At 32.6% G+C, this 24,780-nt stretch overlaps 1 protein-coding gene across 2 annotated transcripts; it reads right to left on the bottom strand.

Annotated features, from left to right (window-relative positions):
• Positions 1-14,090: 14,090 nt before the first annotated feature.
• Positions 14,091-24,669, bottom strand: LOC124530243 (coiled-coil domain-containing protein 6-like). 2 transcript variants are annotated; one of them, XM_047104298.1, is made up of 11 exons: positions 24,367-24,669; positions 24,168-24,297; positions 22,470-22,560; positions 22,142-22,291; positions 21,067-21,210; positions 20,839-20,978; positions 19,712-19,780; positions 19,528-19,642; positions 18,977-19,069; positions 16,632-16,751; positions 14,091-16,136 (listed from the first exon to the last, which is right to left on the bottom strand). In XM_047104298.1, exons 1-11 carry the CDS (start codon positions 24,389-24,391, stop codon positions 15,945-15,947), a joined length of 1,269 nt encoding a protein of 422 aa, XP_046960254.1. In that variant the 5' UTR covers positions 24,392-24,669; the 3' UTR covers positions 14,091-15,944. The 2 variants fall into 2 exon arrangements, with proteins under 2 accessions (XP_046960254.1, XP_046960253.1); XM_047104297.1 differs by having other exon boundaries at positions 19,712-19,789; positions 24,367-24,668.
• Positions 24,670-24,780: the final 111 nt, after the last annotated feature.

The following is a 24,780-nucleotide window of genomic DNA, read 5'->3' as shown; positions in this document are numbered from 1 at the left end:
ATTTAATTTGATTTATTGTAGTCTATTTTCAGTTTGTCACATTACACGCGCGTTGAAATCGTTTATACGAACTTTATTTAGTCGATGCGACAATCCTTTTTTTGTAACTGTATAACTATAAGTTGTAACTATTGTTAATTTTTAAAAGCGTAACATTTTATTATTTTGATAAATTTCAATCAACCAAGAGTCATCGATTGAGCGTGTAATTTTCCACATACTAAAGCGGACAACGCACGCCTATTATGCCTGCTGGTCAAGTTTATATCCCCAGAAATATTCAATGTAAATATTCAAATTCGGAAGCTGATAACCGCAATCAAACTTTTTTCGGGGATACATTTCAATTAAATTTTATTTCACAATTCCGAGGTTGTCATAAAACTTTAGAGTTTGACGAGTGAAGCCCATTGAGGAACTCCGAATTGATATTAATTCAAATAAGTCGGGTTAAAAAGTCAGGGTTTTATGTGTGTTATAAAAGTTTATTGGGGGGCTTTGTGGTGTGGCGGACGCGCCGATAGGCCTTCGTACCCGATGACGGAACTTGCCGCCGCAGCGCCCGCCTTTGTGCTGATCCTGCCGCTCTGCGCCCATATTGCGCCCGCGCATTCACTACTTTGTCACACCTACCATAGAGTAGTGTAATTTAAAACAATTATAAGCTCCTTTAATCTTTTTTACTTTTACACTAGCATATCACTTCTGTACAAATAACTTCATTGAATAAAGTAATGCATACATACAGCATTGTTTTTATGAATTCAGTGAAATTATCCTGGATAATTTGAAATGCAATATTTAGTTAACGAGATAAATTAATAATTTAATATTATTTTTTATCTGTATTAGAGATGTAAAAGCAAGGTTGATAATAATGGTATACGTAAATGTATAAAGAAATTATTTATTTCTAAATAACTGTATATTTATTATACATAACGAGTAATTAAAAGTAAATATAAGAAACAATTTTCTATTAGATTTTCTTTTCAAAAATCCTAATACAATAGTGTATAAGAAAGTACCTCAATTCTTAACCGCATGTCGAAAAATGGAGTATTCATTTTATGAATAACTTATAGTAGGTATTCGAATTATCAATTGTATGTCAAAAATGTGCAAAGATGTAACTCCAGTATTCGACTATAAAGATCACGAATCCGCAACATATGGCTAAATTTTCTCCTTAGAAGATTTGGAGTTAATTCGTAAGTCGGTGGAAACATATGTGGCAGAACATACACACATGCAGATTTCCTCATGATGTTTTTCTTTATTTTTTTTATGGTATAGGTTTGCGGACGAGCATATGGGCCACCTGATGGTAAGTGGTCACCATCGCCCATAGACAATAACGCTGTAAGAAATATAACTATTCCTTACATTGTCAATGTGCCACCAACCTTGGGAACTAAGTTGTTATGTCCCTTGTGCCTATAGTTACACTGGCTCACTCACCCTTCAGACCGGAACACAACAATACTGAGTACTGTTATGTGGCGGTAGAATAATAGATGAGTGGGTGGTACCTACCCAGACGGGCTTACACATAGCCCTACCACCAAGTAAAGTAAGTAAGTACCACCGAGTACAAGAAAAAATCAGCTGTGCTGGCCAGAGTTCAAACACATATTATCAGTTAAGATCCACCCGCTTTAACGAATCTCGGACTCGGGTATTATCAAGTACAAAAACTATAAAATTAATTAAATGTGATTAATCAAAGTTTTTCATACAATGCATTGCATATTTTTATAACTTTCAATAATAAAACTTATTAATAACTACATTTAAATAAGATTATACAAAATTGTTGCAGAAATCTCTGTATTTATTACTTTATAAGCTATAACAATGAAAATTTAATTAAATTAGCTATAAAATATAAAGCTGTTTTGTATTAGCCATAAAGCTGCATTTTGTAATATTTTATTTATTGTAGCGTATGGGTCATAGTAAAATTTTAAATATTATTTGCATTTCTTTTAAAACAAGTAATATTACCGTTAGTGACATAGTTAATGGGCGGGAACGAGACAGTCCGCTATGCTGAAAACTATATCATGGAACCGAATATATTATGTAAGTATATAAAGTTATAATGTGAGTTGTTCATTATTAATTATATCTATTCAATTTTTTAGAAATGCCTACACAGCATTAAATAAAATCCAATCTAACTTAATTTTTATATTAATGCAGTTAGGCTGGTATAAATATCACTGCTCTTCCGTCATAAGTATGTCGTTATAGTATGCCACGAAGGAAACTTGTAGAAATAAAAATAGAAAATGCAGGATACAAAAGGATATTTATAATTCAATTTTATTTCAGAAATCAATCAGATCAATCATCAATAAATAAAATTGGATAAATAATAGCTATCGACGGTGCTTTCGTGCTTATGTACGATGGTAGTATGTATTAAATATTTAAGAACTAACGACCCGCCCTTGCTTCACACGGGTGCAATACTGATACTAAATATACTCTATAGAATTTATTTATTTACATGTCAAATTGTCAGTGTTTCTTTGCTATATTATCTTTGTATTATATTCAAAAACATTCCTCTCAAATCACCCTATATATTAAATAAAACCACATCCAAATCCGTTGCGTAGTTTTAAAAATCTAAGCGTACACGAGGACAGACAACGGTAATCGACTTTGTTTTAAATTATGTAATGATAATGATTAGACTTGATACTAATTATGAAAGATTAATTTATGAGCTATTGTAGAGTATATGTATATATGTATTTTCAGTTGATTGAAATATAAAAAAACGAATTAACATTTTATTAAACGAAATTAATAACTCCAAATATAATTTGAAACATTAAGTTTATAATTTTATTTAATATAAGTAAATATATAATATACGATGCGTTTTTTTTTCTGGTACAGACGTCCGACGATTCATCCCTATATACCTAAGGAAAGGTATTTACAGTTACAGCACTGCAATATCTTATAATAATGTAAGGCAAGATAATAAGAAATGTAAATAACTAATAACTAACTCTAAGGTGAACACTTATCATTAAAAAGATACTGCTTATAATTTGAGTTACCTTTGGACTATTAAGAGAGTTTTCATTACGTCTATTTATTAGGTAAGTTGCGCAAGCGCATGTTTTTCTCTTAAGCTAAAATATATCATACCACAAGATAGTTTAACCTTTGAAAGACAAACGCTAATACTATCACTCACCTTTTATAAAAATTGTTATCCTTAATACGCACACTCAAATAAAAATAAAATTTGTATACATTTCAGTTCACTTCACTGCTGTGCACTTAGGTATTCTTTTTAATTATTTAATATATAGTATCTCTTTACAATATTCTCAATTATTAAGCAATTCTCAGCCGTGTTAAAAAAGTTAGTCGTCTATTTATCATAACACAAATCAGTGCTGACGTGCCAACTGCATGACCAACTACCACAAACTCGACCGCACTACACCTCATTAGCATGTACACAAAATAATATACCCACCGAGTCTTTAACTCCATCATGCAACTTTCATCCATGTATCATTCATATACATCATAAATTCCCATAACACTGGATAAGGTTTAGCTTGCATTAAACATACAATTTTGAATCTTATTACTATGTTGTAAAGGTTTCAAATTCGTTACGATTTTATGTAGAGTTGTGACCACTAACGTGTTACTTAAACTCCGCCTCCATCGTATTGACATAGAAAGTGATTGGTGGCGATCCGTAACCGCTTTTGTGACAATCCTGCGCAACATCGATGCGGTTAGTCAGCTAATAGACACTCAATAATTCAATAAAATTTGACTCTCAATTAACCAAATTCACCGTAGCGGAAAATTGGTTTTGGTTTAGGAGCATCTTGTCTTTATCATAATTAAGGCAAACTAAGTTAATTAATTTCATAGAGTCTTAATCTTAGTTTAATACCTGATTATTTATTAGGCTAAAAACATTTTGACATATTGTTGTTTTAATAAAACTAACCTTTTAAAAGCATGTATTCTTTTTTGATTATTAATATTAGTAATATAATTAATTGTTCGCATAGTTAGATACAATCTCTACACTAATAAAATGAACGGGAAATAATAGTGTCTCTCCGAATCATAGGTTTCAGTAACTAGGTTCATTTTTTAAGCACTTATAAAATGTTTTATTCAAACAAGAAGGTTAAACAAATTTAAATAATAAAAAAAATCTATATCGGAAGTTTTTTTTTATGTACAGAATTATTAATTTCGTTATTTAATAAAGTTTATGCTATATTTTAAACATTATTCTAATAAAATAGAAAAATATATTATAATAACTTGTGAGAAATATTTTTATCAATTCTTAAAATCTTATCTGTGTTGCATGAAATTTTCTTAAGTTTTTTTTAAACACTACAAATCAATGGAATTTTAGCTCCGATAAAAATTTCGTTATCTATCCTAACCTTGTCTTATCGACACTTGCTCTAATGAGCTTAAAAAGTTAAAACAATCTTCATATCACTATAAATGAATGGTTCTTCTTCATAATACAGGTAACGTAAATGATACGTTTAAACAATAAATACAAAACTTTTATGTACCAAATGGTACATAGACTGTAAGTTATTTATTTATCATTTTTACATTGACTTTAATACTTATTTTTTATTCATAGGTACCTAACTATGAAAATGATGCTACGCTCTCCCATCAAATTAGTACCGAACAGCTCTTTTATTATTGCGTTTCTACCGCCATACATATATTTTATTCGTAGGTAATCACTGTCACAAGAGACACTATATCTCGGATCCCGTGGTTGGTGGAATACCAGCGTCTACAGACGTAAGTGACCACATACGTATATTTACTATAAATCTGAAAATTATATTGTAACTACAAGACCCGGCCACGTATTACTGTGACTTAGTTAAACGTTGAATTATATTGTATACTAGATGTGCCCGCAACCGCGTTTGAATTTAACGAAAAAAAATTATTGTAGCCTAAGTTACTCCCTGTTAAATCAGTTATCTCTCAGTGAAAGGCCAGTCAAAATCGGCCAGCCGTTCCAGAGATCAATAACTCGGAACAAACAGACAGACAGACCGACAATAGTTGTAAAAAATGTTATTTTGGTATATGTACCGTGTATAGATACTTATATGCATTGAGTAAAAAAGGGTTATTTTAATATTACAAGCAGACACTACAATTTTATTATTTGTGTAGATCATATCTGCTTAGCCAAAAATCTTGTCTGAAACAAGTTGAATAAAATGGTACAAAAGTGTATGGTCTAATGAATCTGAAGTTTTTGCGAGATGCCCTTTAAGAAGACATCAAGACGATTTTTTATAGGTATGGACAGATTAAAGCACTTATTTATTAAACTTTAATAAATACAATTCATACTATATTTTCTTACGCCGAATATTCAATATATATGGATATATTATAAATATTTCTTAATTCTTATTAATCACGTGTCGTTTTAAAAATCAAAGAAATGGTATTCAAAGAAATTTTTATTTGTAATCATATTGAGTAAAAATTTTTAGAGATAACATTTGTAGAGATTTTTAATCATAAAAGTTGGTAAATATTTATATACTTATTATAGGAGGACCGTTTCGCAAAGAAAATATAAGTATAACAAAAATATAATTTAAGCGATAGTATTATATTATTTTATCATTTGATATTTTATTAATTATTTATTATTTGTTTATTTCACTGTTAACTATCAGTCAGTTTATTTTTATAGGTACATCATTTTTTTAAACATATAAGATATATATATATAGTGAGCTTTTGCAGACAGAGCTATTAAGAAATGTGTATAAGTTTGCTATGATTATGAAGATACTACTACAAATATTGTATTTATTATACAACAGAAAAATGTTGTTTCAATAGCGTTATTACCGAATTTTTAAATTTTATCCTTTAATAAGAAATACACTTTTCAAAGCGCACATAGTAGCACTAATATTTTTTTTAAATTCAATTCACCATATAAAAAAAAATGTATTAAAGATAAATATATGAACTAATTTATAATCTAGTTCTTAATTCTTTATAAAACTTAAACAGATAGCTTATAACATGGTTTTTCTTGGAACGTGTAATACCTCCCGAGGAGGGCCTAGCCAGCATTCCGACATACCAAACTCGCCTCACCCAGTTACGGTCTACCGGACGAGTGCTAATTGGAAAAGGAAACCTCAAACAACGAACGAGCTCAACGCTCTCCACAGAAACGTTTCATTTTTAAACACTCCGCCGTTATGGCCGATCGCAGTAGTTATTATACCTACCAACAAATGTATCTATACTTCTATGTAGGAAACACTTACCTACCGTCTCTAAACTTTAGAAGAAAAATATTCTTTTGGAAGTTATATTAATATTTGGAGGTTATGTATGTACAATTGTACATAGATTAAGATTATTCAACTTTTGCATCAATTCAAACAAATAATTCAACTTTATTAAAGCAACCACCCACCCATATTGGAGCAGCTTGATCGTTAAAGCTAGGTAAAGATATTATGATCTCTCCTCTTTTGGAGGTCCAGGTATCTCACATTAACAAGCTGTTAATTAACAATTACTTTATTACTGTTATTATTTTAATCTTAATTTACACTAAAATCAGCATTTCTCATGTGCTGGAGTACCTACCTACCTACAAAGGTAGATCCGTACAAATATACGATAAAGGACACATAAACAAGAACAATTGTTCTTTTGTACACAATTTTTATAATATTGAATAAAATATTTAAATCAATTTAAAGATCGTTTTAGGGTAATAATATAGTTTCCTCTACCAATACTTTTAAAAAGGTATTAATCAGGGAAAAAATGTAAAATCGCATTTTAATACATAAAATCATATTAATAAGATTCAGTTAATCTGTATCATAGTGACGTAGATGTGAACTTATTTTGACACCAGCTGTAAAGAAGTAAAGCGACGCACGCGTACGATATCTTCACGTAGCTAAACTCCAGTTCGACTTGTTTATTCGGAGCCCAGTGCTAACTCCGCCGTTTAAACACTACGTGCTAGCAGGCCATGAATTAACTTTTCATATAAATAAAATTCACGCTACTCTAACCTCCTGAAATTAACACCTTGGCGTAAATACTATTTAGTCTCGTTATCTTATGTCATATCGACCTGTACTAGGACTGGGGTAAGCTTATTTTGTACTTTGGAAAACCTTTCATAAACATACCTCATAGTTACATCTACCAGTGATATAGGTACCTATTCAGTTTATTTGAATAGAAACTAATATGTTCGAAGATATAACGTTACACAATCGTATCAGAAACAAGTATGTTATAATCACTTATTTTGTTTACTTTGATTGCTCAGTATGATCTGACGCAAAATTATGTTCTAAACGCTTTCGTCATAGTTTAAATCATGTCCGTCATATTAACGCTTTTATAATTTACTCGATACGATTAAGTTGACAAACTTTTCTCACTAACCTATACGAAACGTGTTGATACCGAAAATACCATATGTTATAAAAATTTATTGTCATTAGCGTTAGCATTAACAGTACGCTAAAGATAACAGTTCAAAAATTTTACGTGATGGAAAGTCAATATTTACAACTATTAATTTTAAAGCATTTGAACTGTTAATTTACAAGGAAAGTTTTATAACTATTCTGGTAAATTTGAGCAAAATATTTCTTTAAGTGTGTGTTTAATATTTAAAAAAAAAAACCCTGGTAAAATAAAAACAAATATCTTCCTAGTCTAATGTTTAAAATCTTTACCTAATAACTTAAATAACGATAAAGGAAAACTTTGAAAAGTTTGTTCCGTTGTTCGAAAACGATTTTAAATTGAAATAAGTGAAGCATTACTTTTATATTAACAGCTTACGATCATGCGTATCCAGCAAACACAAACAAACGGATATTCTTATCTTTCGCAGTAAGCGAACGTTTCTCTTACCGGGTCGGGTTTTCTGTTAGCTCTACCGACTGCCTACCTCTACGTTTCCGTGCGTAAACTTATAAACAACGTCTCGCCGCGTCTCCGCCATGCTCGTCCACTTTTGTGTTTAAACATGTGCTTAAACATAGTGACATGAAACGTGTTCGATAATTATTGGAAGGATCAATAACGCTACGCCAACTATTCGTGGTTAGCAAACAATCATGTTTTACGATTGTCGTCTCTCGGACTTGACTTGACGTTTCTATTTGAATCTTAAACTCAGTTTACTTTAAATACGCTTTCAAGAGTTTCAAGTCAAATGTTTACTCCGAGAACTTATGTACTTACTAACATTTTCAAGTGAACATGATTTTACTAATTTACAAAATAATAGATAAAGCTCGTCATTATTAATAACGGAATTCGAAAGCTATTTTAAGCTCAATGAGTGACTATTTTTTATAACTTGTTTTTATTTTCATAAAAGATCTGAAATGAAGAAATCAGACTTTTATTCATTTTTTTCATTCAAATGGAAATGTGACTGTATATGGCCATAATCATTTGACTTTTTTTTAATTTAATTAATTTGTAAGTTAAAGTACAATTTTTCTTTTTCGTTTAAAGTGTTGATTTAGAAAAAAAAACAATTAGGTACTTTAAATTTATTTTGTAGTTAACAAAGCGAATATCTCAAACAATAACTTTTGATTATTTTATGTTAAATAATATGCTAATGATGGTTTATTGAGTCTAGGCGGTGTATACAATAGCTCCTTCCGCAGTTTGCCCATCATAAAAATAGGATATTGCTAAAAATTCTTCGTGGGCGGCATTATGCAAATTGTTCTACCTGTAACCCTAGCAGTGTCCAACGCAAATACACCTTGTCCTGGCTGTCTCTGGTTTGCTTAGGTTTATGACGCGTGTGTAAAATATGATTAGTTCTCTGCTTTATAAAGGTGCCGAACAAGTCGTCCTAATAGACCAGCGGAAAACTAAAATTCTTATCTTTGTTGGTAAATACAAAATTTAAAAACATATAAAAATAAAATTTTCAATATGACCATACATTTATTTCTAATGATTTTTCCTAGTGTTACTAGATTCACTTTTATATTTGTTTACTTTAAAGAAAAGATTCTTTCGAGGAAAATACTTGAGAGAGTTAAGTGACCATAAACGCATTCAAAGAGATTAATGCAGGGTATGCAAAATGGAACATACAACAACAACAACAACAACAGCCTGTAAATTCCCACTGCTGGGCTAAAGGCCTCCTCTCCATTTGAGGAGAAGGTTTGGAACATATTCCACCACGCTGTTCCAATGCGGGTTGGTGGAATACACATGTGGCAGAATTTCTATGAAATTTGTCACATGCAGGTTTCCTCACGATGTCTTCCTTTATCGCTGAGCACGGGATGAATTATAAAGACAAATGGAATATATCGAATAGTAATTTAAAATTACGAAAATACAGCATTAAGCATCCCTCTATATATGTGGATATCTGAATACCTAAAGATAAAATAATATATCCATTTTTTTAAACTTTACACAGTAGAGAGCACAACAACAACAACAACAACAACAACAGCCTGTAAATTCCCACAGCTGGTCTAAAGGCCTCCTCTCCCTTTGAGGAGAAAGTTTGGAACAAATTCCACCACGCTGTTCCAATGCGGGTGAAATTTGTCACATGCAGGTTTCCTCACGATGTTTTCCTTCACCGCTGAGCACGAGATGAATTATAAAGACAAATTAAGCACATAAATCAGCGGTGCTTGCCTGGGTTTGAACCCGCAATCATCGGTTAAGATGCACGCGTTCTAACCTTTGGGCCATCTCGACTCTCGATATCGTAGAGAGCACATTACAACGCAATGTGTCACAGAGGAATATATGTTGCACAACGAGATATACAAGGTAAAATAGTGACCACTACAGGTATATACTTAGGTAAAACAATATTTGTGAATATACTGCTAATATTTATTTTTTGAAATTTGTTCCATTAATTTAAGTATAGAAGTAGTATTGGTCTGATTGTTCGTACTTTTTTGTTTTTTTAGTCAACTTAATTGGTTGTGGGGTGTATTTATACGTTAATGTGTTTAATACTACTGCGACTACGCATTAATTTACGACACCTTGGTATTTATTTAAAGAATATTTCTCTATTTACAATTTCTCTAATTATATGAACACAGCCTTTGGTCTTTTTCATTTTAATAATACATATTTTGAAACTACGCACACATTTGACCCATACAGTATTTCTGAATGTTAACAATGAACTTGATCTGAATTATTCCTAATAATTGTTACTTTTCCGTCGCGACTTCGCGCGAGCATTTAGCCCTATAACATATTTTTATTATAAGATAAAATCATTAAGCAGATATTACAAATAAACAAGCCAAGCGCAAGCTATGTGTGCATGTGCTGTTCTACTATTGTCAAAAGGTATGATTTGTTTGCTTATTCCTGAACTGCAACAAACTCTACTAATCTGATAACTATGTAACTTTGCCATAGTAAGTTGTAGTTCTAGCCTATGATGTTTATATGGGTCTAAGCAAAGCCAGAAATAACTGGCCTAACTTTATATATAGTATAAAATAACATTGAATGTGAGGTTATTGGCTTTACATTGCCAGACAAAAGGGTTGAGATGCTACGCTTCCTCCGCTACACCATTTACTACAATAGCTCATTGTTTTAATATCACAATTTCACACAGACACTGCTCACATCAATTTTCTGTGTTTTACAAATTATTATACTTATTCCTGACTCATACACTATTCGAACCAATAAAAGCTTCTGATTAGCTGTAGAATAACTTATATATAGCCAATCTAGATAACACAAAAGAGCAAGAGCGTCAAAGATGATGGACAATATTTAAAATAACTCATAAGAAAAATCTACATTGGTAGGCTGCGAAAGCCACGGTAATTTTCTTGATTGCTTATTTTATATAACTTTCAAAGTACTTACTCGTGCAGAATAAGGATGGATAGTTAATATACTTGGAACTTGAGTGAAACAAATTTATACCATAATTGTTACAATATTGAAACCCCTATTTCCGCTTAAAGTAAGACCTTCGATGAGGTATTGACTTTTAAATATGTTGATTTAATATATTGTTTTCGTTTTTTTCTGTGCCGATAAATTTTTGAGTCGCATTGAAATTCTACGTTTAAAATGGGTGTTCTACAAAGTTAAATTTTGGGTCCCTTTCAATTTCTAGTATTCCTTTCTATGTTAAAGGTATTTGTGATATAGTATTGTTTGCTAACCATACTTCACTTCATATTTAAAGTCGACAAGAAAAAAACTGACTATGACGATGTGTACGGTGCATTATCACAGATACACGATTGGTTAAAAGTAAATAATTTGGTTTTGAATGATCAAAAAACAAAATGTGTAGATTTTACCCTACCCAATATTAGAAGGCAAAATTATAATATATCTTTAAATGGTGGCCGTCTTGATGTAGCCGATACTATGCTATTCTTGGGAATAGAATTGGATTCCAGACTTCAGTGGAGTCCCTATTTATCATCCCTAACAGGAAGACTCAGCTCCGCAGCATACGCGGTTAGAAAAATTAGACAACTAACTGATATTGACACCGCTCGTTTGGTTAGTTTTGGTTATTTTCACAGTATTATGTCATACGAATCTGTCTTTATTTTACAAAAGAGAGCATCCGGTCTATTTATAATCTTGGAGCAATATATTTACAACAATATTATGTATACATTGATCACTTCGATAAAATTATTGATAATCATTATATATACAATAGAAGTAAGGATAAGCTTATAACGCCAAGTTTCCGACTCCGCAAAGTCAATAAATATTTCTTAGGGCAAGGTTTCCGTTTCTATAATAAAATTCCGCAGACATTTTTAACTTTGCCGTTTCGTAAATTCAAATCGTTTTTAAAAAATACATTGGTAAAAAAAGCATATTATTCGATACAAGATTTTGTAGATGATAAAAAAGCGTGGAATTAATACCTGTTGATTTCCAGGCAGGATACATTACATACATATAAAATTGTATTTAACTAATATAACTGTATTTTTTAAATGTTGCAAAAGAGTAACTACTTAGTTTCTTGCCGGTTCTTCTCGGTAGAATCTACTTTCCGAACCGGTGCAATCTACTAATCTACTTTCCGCGGTGGTAGCTTCACTTAATTGTTAAATGACGATTCAAAAGTGCTTGTAAAAGCCCACTTGAATAAAGTTTATTTTGATTTTTGGTTTAGATTTTGAATTAATGGGTAATTTCTTAAAAAAATTGCTGTAACTGACGTGCTTATTTTTTTAAACTGTTTATGGAATGATTTCTTGAAAATAATATAAATCATCTGAATGAAATAAGCTAACTTATTATCTCGATTTGACGCCATTTTAATAGAGATGGTAGATTTATTTTGTTTGTAACTTATTATTCATATTAATCGATCAGATCGAATAATCCCCGCATGTAAATATATTAATTAAGCATTTTTTTAATATTTTTTAATGTTGATATCATGAAAAGAAAAAGGGTAAAAAAGTAGGGTACTAATACTTTAAACGGCGTTGATTCACTTAAGCATTGCTTTCAGAAAAGCCTACACATATTTAAATAGAAAAACAGAAAGTATAGTAAAAAAAAGTCTGCAAAAACTTGAAGAAAAAGCTTCAACTATGTACAATATCTAATCATGTAATTTTAAGAAATACATCTATCAACACTGGCCCTGCCTTATAAGACACGTTAGCTATAACGTTACAGGCATATTTGTGTATATTTGTTATTATACGAAAATAAAATCTCACTGCTCTCAATATAACCCTGTGGTATTATGATTCAAAAGTGCTTTTATGAGCCTCCTTGAATAAAAAATGTTTTTATTAAATCATGAAGTGTTTATTTAAGAGTTCAGTGATGTTAAGTATTATTATTTATTATTATTATTTATTATTGTTATTTATTTATTTTTACTCATATAATATTACATTTTTAAATATAAAATACAAACATATGTATAAAATATATTTAAAAATATAAAATACAGAGGCCAACCAGTGGCGGGAACAGGGTCTAAGCCACCGGTGGTCAGGGCTCCAAAGAGAGGAACTTCCTCACAATACGCGTCGTGCCGAGGAGTACTGCCTTCTGCATCAGGCCCCTGACGCAGCTGCCTAACGAGAGCCTCTTAAGATGTTGGTCGAGGCTCTTTCGCTGAAACAACTATCGGCACAACAACTGCTGTATCCACATCCCACATGTCGACAACCTCGTGAGCTAAGTCAAGATATTTTATTTGTTTATCCTTCTCAGCTTTCACGAGATTCTCGTCATGAGGGATGGTGATGTCAACAACTATCGTGCGGCGCTCTGACCGATCTATCACCACTATATCAGGCTTGTTGGCGACAACAGTCCTGTCAGTGATTATAGATCGGTCCCAGTACAGTGTGATATGGCCATTCTCGAGAACTGGGTCGGGCACATACCTGTAGTATGGTAGCTCTGATACCACAAGACCGTATCGAAGTGCAAGTTGTTGATGGATAATCTTGGCCACTTGATTATGTCTGTGCAAATACTCTCCGTTAGCAAGACGAGAACAACCGGAAATAATTTGTCTAAGGGATTCGCCCGGAGTGTGACACGCCCGACATATGTCCACCGTGCCATCCCTCACAATATACTTCCGGTAATTGTTCGTCATAATAACTTCGTCCATAATCGCACAGACAAAACCTTCGGTTTCAACAAATAGGTTACCGAACCGTAGCCAAGATACGGACGTCATAAAGTCCACATCGGGTCCATGAAGGGCCCGATAGAAGCGTCCGTGTAACTCCTTGCTCTTCCATACCTCCTTGCGGTTCTCAGTACTTAGTACTACAGGTTTGCGCCAGTTCTCTTTGCCTAAGGAGAGCGGAGTTAGTCCCTTGTCCATTGTAACTACATCTCGGTGCATATCCAAGATTATTAATATATTATTATTAATAATATATTAATAATAATAATATATTATTATTTATTATTATATTATTGTTAATTATTAAGGGTAATATTATACACTGAAATAAAACATGAAATAAATATTAATGCGTATAATTTCTTTTATTAACATTGGAAAAAAATAAACTGTTTAAGTGAAAATTTGCATAATTGAATCGAGACTTCGCACACTACTCCCAAATGCTTCCAATCTGTAACAACCTGCCTTAAAGAGAAGAGCACAACACAACATTCTAAACATAACATACATTTTGCTTACAACATTTCAGAGTAGTGTGACAAGACCCTAACATATTAATCAAATAGATTATAATATTTAATCTTCTACAACCCTTTATTCACGTTCGAATTTATACAGTCTATAACATTAAACCCACTGCCTCATACCATGAAGCCCGAATTTAATTTCCAATTGTTAATCAGCAATAACTTGGAATATGATTACACTATGAAATTATCGGTATCTCCGAATAAACTTGACAACGTTCCCTAACCGAACCAAGTTTTAATATGTAATAGTCCATTTCAGGACTAATATCGAGTTTAATAGATTCGTATACGTCTTAATTTTTCTTTTAGGATCACGGATCTATTAAACCCCAATTGTGTTTTGAAATATATAAATACGTAATCGGTTTAAGGGACGTGTCAAGTCTTAAAAGGCAGTGAGTGATGTGCACAGTACATATATCTTTAAGGACGCAAGAGCTTGTGAGCGACATAACACTTGCCCGTAGGCTGCATGCGATCGCGATTAAATAATAACTACGATATTTTTTTAAGCCGTTTTAAACTGACTTTAAGTGGCCAGCAGCGAGGACTTATGTAGTAACAATAGATTTTTGATAATTTAATCATCAAATTATCTTTATTATCGACAACCATATTTATCATATCAAATCGTTCTAAATCGCATCATATGTGAAAGAAGCTTGTTTAAAGTCTCAAATAATATGCTCGCCTTTATAATGTTCTTAGATTTTCTTACAAATGGCAGCATTAAGATCGTCACGAATTGTTCCAGTTAAGTTGTCATCGATTTGATTTATTTATAATAAGCTTCTTTTTAATGGAATTTGATAATTAGTCAATCAATAGAGCATTACTTAAAACCTAACTCAATTATTTTGAATAATTTATTGTTATGCGCGTAGACAGTTAGTAGACACACCGACTTCTTTGTAACCGTGTAAATAGTTGGTTAACAGACGTTAAAATAAATATCAATATGTAAATACATAATCCCATTTTTAAAAATTAAATACAGCAAATATAGTGACAATATAACAAAAACTGTGTACATAAATAGTCGAGCTTGGCAATAAAAATAAAATATACCAATTAAATCAAATAAAACATCAGCTCCTTATCGATAACACACATCAATAAACCTTCCATTACTCCAAAATAAAGGCTAAACGCCTTCGACGCAAAACGAACAAATCTGTTTTATTTATAATATAATATTTTAGTATCACTATCTTCACAATTCCTTCACTAGCGGTGCCCTACCCGAACCCCTCGGGTGTACGAGTCGATACGATGAGACTGCCAAGCTAATATACTCTGTTTCGTTCAGTGGCGTAGCTAGGTGAGAAAGGGCCCCGGTATATAGAAAAAGAATCCGGCCCTCACCCCCTCTTTCCCATCCCTCTTTAACTAATAATTACCTTTTAAAATTATAGGAAATAAGAAATCTTGTGTGCAGGGTCGTGATTTTCTAGCTTCAGAAGCTTAAGGTTTAGTTTAGAGGCCCCTTGAACTCCGGGGCCCTGGTGCACTGCACCACCTGGCCCTACGATAACTACGCCACTGGTTTCGTTGCATTTATGCGTGAACGGTTTAACGATAATGTAACTCGAAGCCTACTGGGTCTCGGGACACTCGCCGAATCTCTTCGCCCCGGCGGCGACCTGCGGGCGGGCGGCGCGCTAGTCCCGCGACGACGTGTCCATGGGGCTGGCGGGCTGCATGGAGGGCGAGGAGGGCGCGTGGGGCGCGGGCGGCGCGGGGGGCGCGGCGAGCGCGGGGGGCGCGGGGGGAGGCTCCAGCGGCGCGCGAGGAGGCAGCAGGGCGCCGCCCGGCACCGCCGGCTTCACGAACCGCTCGCTCGCCCGTCTCGCCTGTCGGTTCCATCGAACGAGTATTAATAATTCAGATGCCCCGATTCTTGTCTATTATCCATTTTACACATTACCATTTTATTTGTATCTACACAATCGATGACATTCTTAATATATCTCGTTCAAAATGACTGCTTTGATAAGGATGTTCTACGCTACGTTCTAGGATGTTGTACTTGGCTTGCACAAAGCCCTACGGCTTTGTGCAAGCCCGTCTGGGTAGGTACCACCCACTCATCAGTTATTCTACCGCCAAACAACAGTACTCAGTATTGTTGTGTTCCGGCCTGAAGGGTGAGTGAGCCAGTGTAACTACAGGCACAAGGGACATAACATCTTAGTTCCCAAGGTTGGTGGCACATTGACGATGTAAGGAATAGTTAATAATTCTTACAGCGTTAAAGTCTATGGGCGATGGTGACCACTTACCATCAGGTGGCCCATATGCTCGTCCGCCAACCTATACCATAAAAAAAAAAAACGCGTGTGACGTACCTGCGAGTTGAAGTGCATCGCGGGGCGAGAGAGCGGCAGGCCGGGCGCGGGCAGCAGCGGCGACGCGTACGGCGACAGCGGCCGCGACCCGCCCGGGGACGACACGCTGCGCGACCGCGCCTGCGCGCACGGAACCATTAGAGTGCGCTCAATATGCACATGCAAATATAATATTTATGAAAATGTTTGTTAAAAATATATAAAAGAAGGCCCACTGCAAGGTTTATATTTGACATAGTTCTGTTTTTTAACAATAATTACGAATGAAAGTAATCGCATTTTTTGCAGTTAATTACATACAAGTTTTATACTTTTAATATACTTGTGGTCTATCCTATATGGAGTTCTTTAAAATAGACACAAAAATAAAAATATCGCATCTTCCCTATATCGACCACTACTGACGATTTACACATTTCATTCCAATATGTGTCACAGTTGTGTTACCAGCACTCAATATTGGCCATATTGAAGAAAAGTAATTGTCCGACTTTTTTCATTAACGAATTGTCATTTTATCATTAACGCTTAAATTGCCGAGGTATATAGAACAATCCGATTTCCTCGTCCGAGTTGGTACGTGAAATACTTGGGTTTCGCCACCTTTACTCTACAAGGCGCCAGTTTGGTTAAACAGACTGTCTGGCATCAATCCGTTGCAGGACTAGAATTCGTGTATGTCGCACTACATAGATCCTTCAAAGCGGTAAGCCCTAGTGCTCTTTTTACCAACGACATTCTGGTGGATATTAACGAAGGTATACTTCGAACTCAAAGCACACGGCACTCGAAATGTGAGAACACTGAAAGGCTTTTTTCTCTCGCTGGAAAAACGCATTACGCGCTTCCCCTAAGTGATGGAGAGTGGGGGGGGGGGGGTGTGGGACTCAACAGAGCACTGGACGCCAAGTGCGCCCAAGCACACCGGGTTTATCCACTAAAAAACCAGCAGTACTCTCTCCGTCTTTCGGCGGACGCCACGGGATCGCTTACGCATGCTACCGTGACGACACTGAAAGGCTCTAGAAATGTAGTGCGCAAACACGTTCAGTGAATTCGTGACTAATAACAAGATGTTTCTCTGCAAGCAATCTGGCTAAAAGTTATTCTGGCATACAAATTTGCAACTTGAGCAGCCCTTAGATAATGTTACCAGACATTAATATACGTTATCACTAAGAGTGGAAGCTACTGGCGATTCCAAGAGCAATTTAAGCTCTTAAGATAAAAACTTGATGCATGTGATGTGTTATCCAGTGGCAAAAAATCAAAGTGATAGCTTTTGCCGAAGTGATGTTAGATATCAAACATATTCGCGATAGTAACGGAGACCATTATGTGCAAACTTTTGTACCTAAGTATGTTGTGTTTCCAAAGGCAGCAATATTAGGTTTTTATGAGGTGGTCTGAGGGAACATTCGGACGAAATTTGAATGTCAGGTGTGACAAGTATTATAACGGAGAACATTAATACGGATATAATAATATGCGAAATATTGTATCTATATGCGAACTTGGACCTTTTATCTAAGACATTAAATACGCGATACGAATATTCGATACCTCGAGCTTCTTTATACTTAGTTCACTTTAATTTTCTTTTAAATATCCAAATAAAAATATTCTTTATTAAATAGGCTCGGATTGTGTAAGCATTAAATTAAATATAAACTTACGACCTATTCAGATTGTAAATTCTACCAAGAAGAACTGACGAGAAACTGATTAGTTACATTTTACACCACATAGTCAATTAGAACAATAAAATAATTAAATATATTCCTGTATTAAAATCAACGGATGCAGACGTTAAAAATTCACCAATAATAATTCAAAAGATGATAACTTAACAGATGTTGATATGGTGGTGATACTCTTAATGTAAATAATAATTTCGGTTGTAATTATTTGATTGTTCGCTTAGTATCGTAATACAAGCTCTCAGACATACCTATTTCTTTAAAATTTTAAAATAATGTGTGGACCAATGATATTCTAATAAACAAATATGTTATATCCATACTAAACAACAGAAAGTGTGCCGCGCCGGGGACCGTTTATTTTAGTTTATTTTTACATTTCGTAAAATGTAAAAAGGATAGCTTGATAAAAACAATAAGTATAACTAGATGTTTTAACTACGCAAAACGTATTACTACGTAATTATGATGTATTATAACGTATTACTACGTAATACAATTAAAGGCAAACGTCTCAATTAGGACGTTTTCTAGTCTTCACTTTTTGCGCGTTAATAACATATCTGTTTACTACAACATCATTGGTGTCGACTGTGGGACCTTTATATTCACAAAACTTGCTTACTAAAAACTGGCTGTACTCACACTCAGAGCCTCATTAAACTGTCTCTCCTCCTCCATCTCTAGTGAAGATTCGCTTTCAGAGAGATGTCTGCACAACGCTTCACGACGTTCCACCTGTCACACAAACAAGAAGCTGGTCAGAGTACATTTTAAATTTTTCATTAGACGGTTGAATTTTCTATTTATATTTTATAAGATTATAAGCACATTATTGACAACAGCATTTTCGATCATTATTTTCTAAAGGCAGCTTAAGAGATATTCATTTATATCTGTTGAATCAAAATGTATTGACAACTTAGTTCATAAATTTATTATCCATTGAATGAAACTGACTAATAATAATATGCAAAGCATAAGATTTATATGTTTACATATGCATGTCTATCTTTTCTTTTGTCTTTTTGTTTGTATGAAATTAATTGAATTGTATGTTATTATACAAAAACACGCCCAAACAGTAACCCCACAAAATGCCGACCAATAACAAAACTTTCGAAGACGTTAAAACAATTATTTCCAGTATCAGGTATCAATTAAACAAGTAACTGTTTCTCAACAATCATATCTACCTCCTGTTGCAACTTTCTGTGCAAGCGAATATTTTCTTCTCTGATATGTTTCTCTTCTAACACAAAACGTTGCATTTTCTCTTTATTTTCGTTTTGCGAGACCGCCAATTGATTCCTGAACATAAATATTAAATAAGTCTCCCTTCCATCACTCTAGTCTACAATTAAATATATTTCATGTTACCTTAATTTAACAACTTCTGACCTCAATGTTTGGATGTGATTACTTAAGTTAGATGCAGTATCACCATTACTGATGTCCCTGGCAAACACAACATAATCAATCATGGTCTGTTAATTTGTTTTAGATTAAATTTACATAAAAAAAACATATTAAATTTATAAGACTATATGCAGTGTAAACTCCTTATAACGATACTCCAGGGACTGAGCATTTTCTGTCGTTATAGAGAGTTTTCGTTATATGGAGTGAACAAAAAAAAAACAACCAAATCGATCGAATCGAAATCGAAATAGGTAAAATATGCTTATAAATTATTTTTTACACCAACCAACTTAGCAACAATTGGTGGTAATAAGTTTCGCCCACTTCATCATCCTCTTCATCTTAATTAAAAAAATACTGATTGTATTAGCAGCGAAAAATGCTAACTCCATGCTTCGAAGATTAGATATGATTGGGTGAGCAGGATAATAAATAGTTACTGTCTAAAATTATGAACATATTTCTTTGTAATAGAGAATGGCTGTATCGCTATAAAGAGTGTATCAATATGTGGGTTTTAATGCAAACCAACCAAGTCATGCTCACTTCTACTTTATAGAGAGTTTATCGTTATAAAGGATAACGTTATAAAAAGTTTACACTGTAATTGATTGCACCCTTTTAAAATAAGTAGGTGGATAGGAAAAATGGGCCACTTAATGGTAAGTAATCACCGCTAGAAAACACTCATAGAAGGCATCCCTGTAAAAAATAATAAACATTCCTAATTTCAATATCCCTCCAAACATGTAAACTATCCCTTGTGCCTGTAGCTACACTGACTCCTTAATCACAATTCTCAGCAGGACAAAGCAATACTAAGTATTGTTATTTAGCGGTAGAATAATTATGTACTAGCCATCTTTGTCTTTAGTAGGGCTTCAGTCATGCCAGTCTGGGTAGCAATGAACATAAACATAGACCTACATCAACAAACACCTACCACAATGTACAAGATTAATGTTTAGTTTATTTTAACCTACAACTTCACTAGAGGTTAACTGGCTTACATAAGCAAATTGCATAAATAAGGTGGATGAAAGAAAAGTCATTAATTTTGTAAATTATAAAGTCAAAAAAGTCACCTAGGGCTGGCTGGGTCCGAAACTGGTTGGTCCAATCTAATCTGTAGGGATCTTTTTTCAGCTTCTAGTTTATCCATTCTCTTCCAAAGCCTATTTACCAATGCCTCCTGCTCTTGTTCTAATGTGTTTTCTAATTCCACCTGTATTTAATAATTATTTTACTATATGTTATTTCTATGGTTAAACAAAATATATCATAATTATAAATTTAATGTATAATGAACATACCTTCTCTCTACGAAGTCTTTCTAAATTAGTTTGCTTTGCAAGTGTCTCTGCTTCTAATTTTTCTATTTTCCGCATTAGTTTATTTACGAGGCACTCCTGTTCCTGCTCTAATGTCTGCTCCAGGCGGCATTTTTCTTGACGTAACTGTCGAAAACATGATATAAAAACTTTAAGAAATATAATTCTTTATAATATTGATAAACAACTACCAGAATAACTTTTATTTACTTGACAAGTTACCATTCGCGTCTTTGCACGCCTATTTGAGTGCGTTAATTAAGTCGATCAGTAGAATGATGCAGAAATGTTAGCGTTATTGCTAATCCTAACACCTGTATTATTGCATGTCCAATAATAGTTGAGACTAAAGATTAAAATTCTTGAAAACAATATTAAAAGTGAAACTAAAGTACTCATTTGGAACAATGGCTGTTGTTATATTTGGAACATGCAGTTCAATATTTTCGAATTCTCATTAGCAACACTATAACTATTCCAGTTTTGTTACAGATGTTCAAGTGACACACTAGACACCTATCAAATGAAAACATGGTATTAAATAATAGGCTATTTGACTGGTTTTTAAAATCCATTTTATATTATTAAGTAGAAGTTAAGGAACCCAGTAAAAGTTGTGTTTTTTGTGTCTAGTACATACTTACTGAAAAATATCATTAAAAATTCCATATTTAAATAGCGCGCAAAAACGCTACTTGGACAATATGGCGCTGCAATGGGGTTAGTGACGTCACTTTCCTGTATTTTAATCAGTGGTACATATGGTAGAAAAGCAAAGTTTACAAGAAAGTGATCTTCATCATAAGCCCGGCCAATCAGGAGCGTTTTGTGTCACGTGACAAATGTTTGAAAAAATACATTTCTATTGATGGATTTTTTAATAAATTAAGTATTATTTTCAACTTTCATTAGTAAATAACCTTTTTTAAACTCATAATATACACTGATTACAATAATTCACAATTTATTTTTTGCATTGTCAAATAGCCTATTAAATAATTGTTTATGAATAATGGTGATAATATGTGTTTAATGTTTATTAAAATGTTAATCTTACTTGATTCAATTTTCGGGAGAGGTCATTAGTCAGACATTCCTCTTCCCTTTCATAGTGATGTGCAAGTGTTTCCTTTTCCTTTTTTAGTGCTTGGATTTTTTTCAGCAATGTATTAGAAATATATTCTTCTTCCTGTTCTGCTTTCGCTTGCTATAATTTGAAATGTTTTTCTTTAAATTTAATGTAAAAAAAAAATTATACACAAAAGCACATTTTTTTTTTATAGATTACAATAGAGCTAAATTTTTAAAATGTGTCAGTTATTATTATTAGTACTGCTTAATCAATTGCCTTCTCAAAATAAAATTAAAAAATAGTAATGTCTCACAATTGACACTGAAGCTTGGCGCAATGCACGATTTTCCTCTTGTAGAGCCTTAACTCTCAGCTTATAAGTGTCAAGCTCCACTTTTAATACTCTGTAAAATATAATTTTAAAATTAATAAAAAAATTATTTACTTAAGTAAAAAAGCTTGAGCCCAAAATTAACCAACAAAAAAAATCTTAAATTTTAATTTAATAACTTTAATGAACTTTAAAGTTACAATTAATGTAATATATTTGGTATGAATATCTACAATAAGTGATTCAAGCTTTTTTATCATCTAAATAGTTATTAATGTAATAAAATTGTTTCATTTGAGTATTACACTTAGATTTTAGCCCTTGACATTTATTATAAAATACAAATCAGTGAAATTTTGTCATAGAATCAATCAACCTGCCTATAGAAGAATATATGGAGTGTACATTTGACTAGTCAATGTTATAGGTAATATAAATACTTTTATAATACAACAGTGACTGGTTCAAATGGGAATTAATTATTCTAAAATATAATTTATTAATAATATAACACACCTAATGGTGACAATAAATATATGTATATACTATGAATTTAAGATATTTGCAATGGCTCTTTTAGATTTTATGGGAAAAAGTATGTTTGTTTAACTAGTTGTTGTTGCACTTGTTCGCTCATGTTTCAGGGGTTAATCTTTGGGTGTTCAGTAAAAAATAGTGTATGTCCTTCCATGTGATTAAAGGTTGCTTCATACCAAATTTCAGAAAATTTCCATCTATTATTTCACAGTGAAAGACAGTTACTTTTGTATTTATTGTATAAATTTGATTAATGGCAATTGCTGTTTATCCTTCACAAAAACATTAACTATTATATCCCATTCATTTTTCTTTAGCTTCCAATTTAAATCTACATATAAATAGACTCAGCCCAAATACACAATGTTTTGAAAGCCTAAAGAGTATTATTTAACATATTCTAGAAATATTTATTATACATTGCTTTGTTACACTTATTTGTGCACCTATACTGCCCTACCAGATATATTGGACTATATTAAAAATAAGTGCTATCTAAAAATAATAACATAATTATAACAATTAGAGCACTGTTTTAATAATAACAGTAATTATAAATTGTGCAATACAAATATGTTTATTTAATATTATTGAATTGGCCTATCTATTAAATATTAAATTTAATTTTCACTAATGATGAACAATCCATAGTCCATACTAGCAACATCATTTATCAAGTAATGATTTTTTAATATGTATTTTGTGATGCTGTAATAAACATATTTTTAAACAATCTTTACTTTATTAACTGTAACTTTAACACTGATTATCATATTTTTACTTCAGCAATTATATTTCTAATACCATAGTTTTTGTGGCTATGTAAAATTTATATTACAATGCAGTAAAATGATCAAATATGCAAAAGTATTAAAAGTATAAAGAATTGGCAATGTAGAAAATTGATAAATGTCTAAAATATCTGCAATCATTTGTTAGGCATTCTATTTCTTCTATTCATCTTTATTCAATATTATGTAATATTTACTTTGAATATAAAATAAAGCTCTAAATACAACACATTCATAAACTGTACAAATGAATGTAGGAATGAGCATTAAACCTATTGGAATATTATATTTCATATTTTTAGTAAAGCGAAAGTTATATTTTCGAATTATATTTAATATTAATAATGGACACCTGTTTTGTTGTTGCAGTGATTCAATCCTTTTCTGTAATTGATCTCGGGAAACAGTACTCGGAGGCAGCATTGCTCCGCCATCGAGAGAGCTCGAATCACTTTCCGAAGCTGAATCCCCCATTTTGTTTCCTAAAAATGTATCTTTTCTAATCGAATGTTATTAAACCAATAAGAATTTTAAAAAAGGATGCTAAATACCTGGAGAAATCACGGAATCATCCATTTGCACAAATTGTAAGGGTGAGGACAGCTACAAAATGTCATCAAATAATTTGAAGAATAGAAAATTTACGATTTGTATAAATTTCATGAAAACTGCTATGCTACAACTATTAATGCAGTATATATTTCTGAATCTTACATGAAAAATAAAAATAATGTAACAGTTTTGCAAAGAAACATCAAATCTCGAATTTAAAAACGTCTCAGAAATTCGCAATCATTCTTTACTCCAGAAAGTCAGACAGTATGTCACAGATAAAAGAGAAAATGGAACTAAATTCACAACAGATTATGATAAAACGTATGACAGTAGTCAGTTTGTTATAGTAATTGTTTTGAATAGGTATATTTAGTCTGCATAACAGCACAGATTATGTATTCGTAAAACAA

Source organism: Vanessa cardui, chromosome 6 (assembly GCF_905220365.1).
Source record: "Vanessa cardui chromosome 6, ilVanCard2.1, whole genome shotgun sequence".
Taxonomy (NCBI): Eukaryota; Metazoa; Arthropoda; class Insecta; order Lepidoptera; family Nymphalidae; genus Vanessa; species Vanessa cardui.
This window is presented reverse-complemented; position numbering and strand designations above follow the sequence as displayed.

What these genes read in the sequence shown, in the direction of transcription:
- LOC124530243 (XM_047104297.1), bottom strand. Translation starts at nt 24,391, where the DNA reads ATGGATGATTCCGTGATTTCTCCAG. An exon ending in TCTCCCGAAAATTGAATCAA is followed by an intron (nt 21,211 to 22,141) that starts GTAAGATTAACA and finishes TGTTTTCGACAG; the next exon opens with TTACGTCAAGAAAAATGCCG. An exon ending in TCGGACCCAGCCAGCCCTAG is followed by an intron (nt 19,790 to 20,838) that starts GTGACTTTTTTG and finishes TGTGTTTGCCAG; the next exon opens with GGACATCAGTAATGGTGATA.